Source organism: Poecilia latipinna, unplaced genomic scaffold (genome assembly GCF_001443285.1).
Source record: "Poecilia latipinna isolate Pla-1442-1.1 unplaced genomic scaffold, P_latipinna-1.0 Scaffold350, whole genome shotgun sequence".
In the NCBI taxonomy this organism is placed as follows: Eukaryota; Metazoa; Chordata; class Actinopteri; order Cyprinodontiformes; family Poeciliidae; genus Poecilia; species Poecilia latipinna.
The window spans coordinates 331,423-340,554 of record NW_015112966.1 but is presented as its reverse complement, the minus strand read 5'-3'; the positions used below and the strand labels follow the sequence as shown (position 1 = coordinate 340,554).

Below are 9,132 nucleotides of genomic sequence, written 5' to 3'. Positions count from 1 at the left end.
CTTGAAAAATGTAAATATGAACAAATAAATAAAACTTTTTTCTTTGCATTTACTTGTGTGTGTGTGTGTGTGTGTTTTTTTAATCTCTTTTGTGCTGTGCAACTGGTTGCCATGCACAAAAATGATTGGCCCTTCACCAATGTGTTCTCACTGTGGTATAAACATTGTCTTAACTGCAGAAGTTCCTTTATTTGATTCCTCCAATTATTATGTCATTTATTGTAAATTTGAGTTTTGTAAACTGCAGTTGTGCAGGCCTGGTTTTAACTTACGTATAGTTATAATTATTTTATTTCTATAGACTGGTTGGCTGGAAACAACTTGCTCCTCAAGGGATTAATAAAATTGTTTTTCCTGGGTTATACGTAGGGTTATCAATATCAAAAGGGGTCGACCACATAAGCATTTCACACTTTATCAGCTTAACGCTGCACTTTGAATCTTAAGTCTGTAAAATCCTATAGAAGCCATCTATGACTTTTCCATTTGATTCACAGTTCTGCACCCTGTGTTGATCAGTTGTGTACAACCCCAATGAAACTGTCATAAAATTGTGCTTGCAAACTGAGAAGTTGCATATTTCAGTGTGAGTTTTTGGATCCAACTTTTTTCTTCCAGTACACGATCTAGGAAAAGCGTGTTGACTGCATTATTTAAATACTGAAGTATTTGAGTTGTTTTCTGTGAAGGAGTTGCATTAAAACATGCCGTCTGAAATACAGATTAGATCTGATGTCAGTAGAATTGTAGATCATAAACTTTGCTGCTGCTCTGGATTATTTTTAACCAAGCTGCTTCTCAAAGAAGAGGATTTCGTTTGTGCGCGACACAGAGGACAGGAGGATACAGCTGCTAAGCAGATCACCTTGATCATTCATATTTCCATCGAGGTTAGTACTACCCCGCACAGGCAACGACAGCAGCTCTGTCAGGTTGGTCTCTTCCTTTAAAATCTACACAAAGTATAATTTTTTTTATGTGTTTGTTGTCTGTCATCTTCAAAAACAGCTTGGTTTGAACGCCACTGTTTTTGTAATAATGTAAAATGTAGTGACATTTTTTTATCAAGTCATGAGGTGTTGCTTTTCCCAAAATGAGTACCGACAGATTAATTGTGTGCATTGTTCTGTGTGAGTTTTTTATTTGATCATGACCAGGTCCGAAACCGGAAGGGACCCCAAAAAAAGGGGGCTACAGTTTGATCTGCCAATAACATGAAGTGATTTATGAGGAAAATCAAGACTTATTTTCAGAACTTAGGTTTAGGTTGGTTTAGAGTAAAGCTAAGATTATGTGTAGTTAAGATTGATGCAAGGTTTCAGAAAATACAATTCCACATCGGGAAATAAACAAACATGGGAGCTGTCCAAGACGGTAAACGCTGAAATCACAAAAGTACTTCAAATACAATTGTTTAAGTTACTGGTTTCATGCAGTAAAATAAAATGTTCTGTAAAAATAAAGTGTAAACAGGTTAAGCTCATTAAAGTGAATTAATATGTCTCACTGGAAGAGCTTGGTGAACTACTGTTGATAATCCAAAGGTGCGATGTGACTGGCTTTAAATCCTTCAGTGCAGGTGTAAATATAGACCAGCTGGTTAAAATCTGCATTGTTGTAAATCATAATTAGTCTACAACAAGCTAAGTTTAAAAATAAAAAAAATAAAAAAAGGTAATCAGATACAAAGTATACTGATTAATAACATGAGAATAAAATTCTGTCTAGTCAGAGCAGAGTAGTTTGATTAGAGCTATTAAACCACTGTCATGTCCCAGATCACTTTATTTACTGGACCTACATAAATCGCCAAATAGAGTATTGGAGTCTGAGTGGCCAGCCAGGCAGGCAGACGCTGTCCACACAGCTTTCCTCTGTTTAGACAGACGGAGGAAAGCCGATTACTCTTTCCCTTTATCAGCACAACTGAGGACTCGGACACGGTGGCAGAATAATGTCACCCAGGCAACACCTTAGCTGTGCACCAAGATAAGTACAGGAAGCTAATTGAATTCCTGGTTGCTTTGATGCTTCATTAATCCATACACTTAAAACCATATTTACATGCACTGTGCAAAAATAATGTAACCTTTTATTTTCTCAATGCCAGACAATAATTCAGACTAAACGTTTTTTTGTTTTTTTTTTTCTGTTGTAGGTCAGGTAGAATTGCCTAATTATTTCTAGTTGTTTTTATTGTTTTTTGTTTGTCTTGTCTGGATGAGTTGTGTCAAACATTTTGGGTTTGCTCACATAGGCTTCTCACACCCGTTTGATTTAAATTTGGCCCCTTTCAGCTAACAGAACAAGAATAACTGTGTTGGATTTGTTGGTCAGCTTACTCACACACACCTCTTGAACTCTGTCTACAAATATTCCTACCAAAGGTGGAAATGGCCAAATTTATTTTTTTACTGGCCTTGTCTGAGGTGCTGCTGGTTCTAAGGACCAGAGATCAGGAGTTTATGATATCCACTCCAGAACATTGATTTTCTTGCCCTTAAGTTGTTTTGTCATCTATTTGGTGGCATGGTTATGCTCACTGTCTGTTTGGAAGACATGTTTATGTCCAAGCCTCAACTTCCTGGTTGATGTATTGAGAGATTGCTTCAGTATTTCTACTTAATGTCATTTGTATTTTATGAAATGCAGAACTCGTATAACATGCTACTGCCACCACTGTACTTTACAGTTGAGAAGGTGTTCTTCAACGAGCAAGCTTCTCCATTTTTTATCCATTTTGTAGAAATAGATGATTATGACCAAACACTTTTACTGTAGTTTCATAATGTCACTGGATATGTCTCCAAAAATTGTGGTCTGAGTTAATTTATAAATTGTAATCTGACATTTATGTTGCTTTTTAATCAAATGGCCTCTTCCTGGCTGTTGGCCTTTCAGTACAGGTTTAATTGGACAATGACACTCTCTCGTTAGCTTCAGACAATATCTTCAAAGGTCCAAAGTTTTCCTCCTTAGTTGGTTTCCTTTGATTTGTCCATGAGGGAAGCAGTGCGTGTGTGTGCGTGTGTGTGAGGTGTTGCCTTAAAATACATTCACAGCTCTGCCTCCATTTAAGTCTTCAAGAAGCTTACAAAGCCACGACATCATCATCTGTGCTTACTCACATTACCTAAAGGTTGAGCAATTTTAGTAGATGCAAACTTTTACATTTGAAGAATGTCATAAAAAAACTATTATTCTAGCTTTACCATATGAACACATTTTAAATAATCCTAGCTGACCTAAAACAGGAAAAGTTTGCTCTGATTTAACATCAGACAGAATGTTTACATAAATGTCTGGTTACAGATAAATGTCTTAAGTTTAGTGACATCTTTCATAGGGTGTCATGAACAATGCTACCTCATGCATCTTAACTCTTGACTGGTTGTTCATGATCTTCGCTAAAGGGAAGGTAATTTAAAAGAAAAGTTGTACACCGTCTTCGGATTGTAGACTTTCAGATCCGTGAAATAAACCATACGACCTTTTAGAATGTAGCAAAGTTTCAGCTGTTCAAAATCATCACCTTACTAAAGTAATGGCTCAATTCGTTGTTTTTTTGTTTTGTTGTTTTGTCAAAAGATGTTTCCTACTTTTAGGAAACAATGACCATAATTTTAGGAATGGTCAAAATGTTTGCCGCCCTTTGTATATCAGTAGAATAATCAAACTATTGGCATAATTAATTTGTCAACCTCAATAACAATTTATGTTGTTGTTTTATTGCAGCTTATTGGATCTAAAAGGAAAATACCAATAAACCTCTGAGTTTTTCTAAAAGTTGTCATTCAACAATATCTCTCAGCTCATCAAGCTTTCTCTCCCAGAATCATGGATGTATGTGCATAAATCAGGACTCCAAAGACATGACCCAAAATACAACGAATTCCTCTGAAATCTTTAAAAATTCCCAAGACGATGCAGAAGTTCATTCTGATGCTCCTGCACAGATCAAACGGTACTACAGCTTGATGGATGACGAAGGGCCGGACGATGTGTTCATCCAGCCCCCTTCTCCTTCGCCCTGCAGGGCTGTTTTGTCACCTACAGAGGAAAGCACAAGCGCAACACCAGCTGATTCTGGTGTGATCCTACCAACCAAAGCAGCTGACGCAACAAAAGCTAATCCCTGCAGCTTAGACAGGCACCATGGTGAGAAGCAGTTAATGGCAGCACGGAACGAGCTGGATGAAGAGATAACTAGTACAATGCAGCCCTCTATGGAGCCTATGGATGACACATTGCTTTCCAATGACATGAACTCCACACCAATGGATTATCAAGACCAAAAATCCATGGATGACTCGACTTGTCTGGTGGAGCGACGCCATGACAAAACTGAGAGGAATAACACATCAGGGGATGAAGAATCAAACGATGAGCCTGAAGATGACCCAAAGCCATGGAAAGAAGAAGAAAACTATACACAAATATATTCAGATGTGGATGAAAACCTGGGGGATACGACTAATCAAGAAAAAGAATGTGACCAAAATTACAAAGGTATTTCTTGCCTTGATGAGAGAGACTTGGAGTTATCAAGGACAATGTCTGATCTCAATAAAATCAATGATTTCACATCTTCAGAGTCATTAGAATTTACCAATGATGGAACGGAGGACAGAACCAAGTGCGGTAGCAAGGAAGAGTATGTTGGAACCAGATCTTCGGGCAACATCCTCACAAGATCTGAGCAAGAATCTGAAGAAACAATTGAGCAGGTCGATGGAAACCGGAGAATAGCTTCTGACATCCAACAGGGAGAGCAGCTGCTTCAGCGTCTGCAAAAGGTGCAGCTACGACATGATGACATCCCAAATACAACCCAGGAGATTATCAAAGCGGCAAAAGCTGAGGAAGAAGATAGGTTCAGGTCTGAGGTTGACAACGGGGGATTTAGAGGAAAGAGGGTAACAAGTGACGAATATGAAGAGGAGGGTGCATCAAAGGAGAAGGAACTGAGGACAAATGTGACAACGGAAGGAAACAATGAGGACAATAGCACAGAAGGAAGGACCAGTTTGTCGACGCCACCAGGAATGGCACAGCACAAGCAGATCGACACAAAAGATGCAGACGAGTCTTTGGACGACTACAGTGAAATCTTGCTGTCTTCAACTTTGCCACTTCACAGCCCTGGTGAAATGCCCGGTGAAATACCATTCATTTCTGCCGGGCATCGATTTTCAGCTGCTGAAACTTCAATGGAGAAAGAGATCCAGGAGGCGGCCAGGGCCAGGCAGAACTTGCAGAGGGCTGGGGGTGTTTTCAACCTCGCAGATAATCCGGATGTGTTGGAAATTCCATTCAAGACAGATGTTTCTCTTGAGTCACTCCTTACGAAGACGTGTACCGTCCAGCAAAGCCAGTGGCAGTTTTCTGAAAAAAAGATGCAGAAAGAGATAAGCCAGGAAATTCAAAGGGAGCTGGTGCTGGTCAACCAGGGTAAGATTCCTGGGGAGTACTGCAAAGGGGAGGCCCGGCAGCTAAAGGAGACAAAACTGCTGTTTGAGGCTTTTCAGCAGGGCAACACGGGGGGACCTACAAGGCACAGGAAGCTCCCTACTACAGCAATGAAGGGTCCCGTTTACCCCTCTGTTCTGGAGCGCACACGAAGCCTTGAGATGTTTTCCCTCAAGACCTGTCTGGTCTCAAGGGCACACTCTCTGAGGCTGTGCAACTCTACAACCCTCGAAGGAGACAAAAGTCCAGAAACCCTCAGATCGAAGAGCCCAACTGGGGGTTCTCGTGACAAAATGCGCTTGTCCCCTTACTCAAAGCACGACAAGCACCTACGACTGCACAGGAGCATGGACTCGATAAATAGCGAGTCCTCCGCTTCTGCTGAGGAGTCTAGGGGTAAAACAAAGGAAAGGCAAGGATCCCCCATCCTGAGGCAAAACCCTTTCTTCAAGCTGCGCCCAGCCATGGCCCTCCAGCCAGAGGTGGAGAAGGACATTCGGGAGGCTAAGGAAAGAGAAGAGGAACTGCGCAGACAGCGGTGCACTCTGTATGGGGAGGACAGACACAAAAGTGAAGATGAAGAAAAGCATCGGAGTACAATGACGCTTAAATCAGGTCAGTCTGCATCAGCCTGATGCGTTCGATAAAACATTAATTCAACTGAGAACATACAAGCATTAAACTGAGAAAAATAATAGTTTATCCAGCAGAACTTTTCCTTCTATGATGCTTCAACAATCAGTCGACTAGGTCTAGTTTAAGAATCACAGGCATTTGTATTCATCCCAACCTCCCAGGCCTTTTGGCTCTTCAATGTATGCCTCTCAACATTAACATCAAATAGTGTTATCTAATGAGTCTTATCACAAACTTGTTGTCCTCCTTGTCACTTGTGGTCAAGGGCGGTTATTTTAGAGACAAGCTTGATCTGAGTCTGTGGTTGCCAGCAGGCTGAGTGACAACAGGAGGCCTTTCATCTGTCTTTATTTTACATTTACATTTTAATGGACAGCATAGCCACCCAGGAAAAGTGTGACAAGATAGGGATATTTGTGAATTTTAAGCATTAGGTGCTTTTAATCCTAGTTTCTAAACACAAAATGAATCTTGATAAACCATTAAGTTATAACAGGAGTTCTACTTACTACAGAGCTCCATTGATGAGTTCAAATAGCTTAGATATTTTGGAGGACATATTATTAATTTGCAAGATATGTTTTTGGGAAATTATAAAAATCCATCCATCCATCCATTTTCTTACACCCTTATCCTGTCCGTAAGAACAGAACAGAGGGGTGCTGGTGCCCATCTCCATCGGTCAACGGGTGAGAGGCAGGGTCAACCTGGACAGGTCACCAGTCCATCACAGAGATTATGAAAATATAAATTTGATGTAGTTTAAGATGTTTTCTTGTCACTAGGTGCTTTTATTCAGAGTTACCAATACAGGAAATAAAACAGAGAGAGGAAGAAGGAAGACTATGGATGGGTGTGTTGAGGACTATGGCCTCTATATCTTCTATATCTCTATTTAGGCCAAAATCAGCTTCTCCCTAAAAGGAGGAGTAATCTCAGGCAATCTTGTTCTAAAGTGGGAACTGTATGCTCAACAAGTGGGACTGCATTAACAATATCCTACCCTTGTGTTTAAACTTATAAAAGTTTGCTCCCCTTTAAATTGCCCATGTTAGAAAGCTTCAGACAGAAGACTGTGTTAACATGGACTTAGATGAAGGATTTTATTTTGACCAGGCTTACATGAAAAATTACAGATCTCTGCATAAATCTGGAGGAATCTTAGCCGATTATAAAAAGAATTTCTAAAGAACTATGAACATCTTTTTATAGCTGTACAGACTGATTGATTTAAATACTTTTAAACATACAGTAAACCTAAGGCCTTGAAATCTAGTGTCTCATCAGATTCCATGCTATTTTTGTGGGCTAGCTAAAAGTTTAAGCTAGCATCAGCTTCTTCATATTTCACCAATTTCCATATATTATTCCAAACATTCTTATTCTGAAATGAAAACTGTATCAAGGATAAGCAAGTTAATTACAAAAATGTTGTGTTTGAACTAAATAAAACTCAAATATTTGTCAATTAGCAAGATGTTCAACCTAAAACAAGCTAAGGTAACATTCTTCACATTTTCCACAATTTGTCTTAGTATTTCATGTAGCCTTGTTCTAAAATGACTGCTATTCTCACGATAAACAAATGAATTGCAACATTTCAAGGGAAAAAAAAAAGCTATCCAGGAATCCATGTGCTGCTGAACATACTGAGGCCTAATAAACATTTGTCATATGAACAGGAGCCAAAAAGCTTGGATTAGTTTCAAACTTTAATTGTCTTTATCTTTTCTTTATCCGTTCCTTTAGATGACAAGCTACAGTCCAGGGGAAAGCTGGAGAGACTTTGGCCTCCTCCATCTAAAACGGATCCGAAGAAATCTGGGGAGGTGCAGGTGAAAAAATAAAAAAAATTAAAAATCATGACAATATCTGAAAGCCAGCATGAGCTTTAATCTAATCTTCTTTTTCTTAGCTCAACCATTATGTTTCTTCCACGTACAAGAACAGGAAACGATTATGTCCAAACGTTTTTACAAATGCTCAACTGAGAGCGAGAGCTGAAATGGAGAGGATCAAGCTGCAGTTGCTTATCTGCGGCTCTAAAGCCTCGTCTTTTCTCTGTCTTATCTCACAGCAGGAGGCGAAAGTTCACAGAGTCGGAGGTCAGAAGGCTCCTTTGTGGCATCTCTGGGAGTCCGGCCTGATCAACAGCCAGCTGTCAGAGGAGAAGAAATGACACCGGCCATCTTTGTGGTGCAACACTACAAACAGAATCCTAATTAGCAACAGAGCCGCCGTCCAGCACAGACGAATCAGGGAAAATTAGAGCAACAGAAATCTTTGTGTTAGTTCCAACTTCACCACTTTCTGACTCTTCGGGGTCCGCTTTGTATTTGTATCAAAACATGCTTTTGATTTTTACTTTGATATAAAGTAGTCGTATATGGCAAGTAAACAGAGCACATATTTATTTATTTTTTTCATACTTATGTTTCTTTATCATCTATTCAGGACCAGCAGATATTCTTTGAAAAATCCTGTTTTGTTTTTTTTTGTTTGTTTTTTTTAGGGGGGGTTCTTTACAACACAGCCAATTAAAGAGGAACATCACTGTGCAGTTGGAGTATTTAATCTTTTATCGCTTTAGGCTGTGTTGCATTTACAATATTGTAAAAGTTGATTGTTTTGATCCTAGTGAGTCTTAGATTGAATCTGGTCCTCATCAGGAACATCTGGACTGGTTGTACTTTCAGCTTAAATCGTGTGTTGGCTTTATTAAAATAAGTTTATACTTGTATTTTTTGAGCCATAATGAAGATGTCCAGTCAAGTTAACTCCAGAGACAGAAGTACACAACTTAGCTCTTTTAACACACACTCTCTTGGGTTAAAACCAGCGTTAACAGACTTTAAAGTTCAGTGAGATCCGAGTAAATGATCTTTATCAATATGGCCAGATGCAAGGCTTACCAAGAGACTACTGGCTGCGTTTCCATTGACCTTATAATCCTACAATCGGATTTTTCCAAAAAATAAATTTACTTGATTGGAAACAGGGCAATTTAGAAAAACCTCTTGTTTCTCA

At 39.4% G+C, this 9,132-nt stretch overlaps 1 protein-coding gene across 2 annotated transcripts; it reads left to right on the top strand.

Annotated features, from left to right (window-relative positions):
* Window positions 1-655: 655 nt before the first annotated feature.
* On the top strand, window positions 656-8,845 carry LOC106949553 (uncharacterized). Of its 2 annotated transcripts, none has more exons than XM_015035887.1 (4): window positions 656-890; window positions 3,736-6,084; window positions 7,855-7,940; window positions 8,183-8,845. In XM_015035887.1, the coding sequence occupies exons 2-4, from the start codon at window positions 3,846-3,848 to the stop codon at window positions 8,282-8,284; spliced, it is 2,427 nt and encodes an 808-aa protein (XP_014891373.1). In that variant the 5' UTR covers window positions 656-890; window positions 3,736-3,845; the 3' UTR covers window positions 8,285-8,845. The 2 variants fall into 2 exon arrangements, with proteins under 2 accessions (XP_014891373.1, XP_014891372.1); XM_015035886.1 differs by having other exon boundaries at window positions 656-932.
* The last annotated feature ends 287 nt before the right edge of the window (window positions 8,846-9,132 follow it).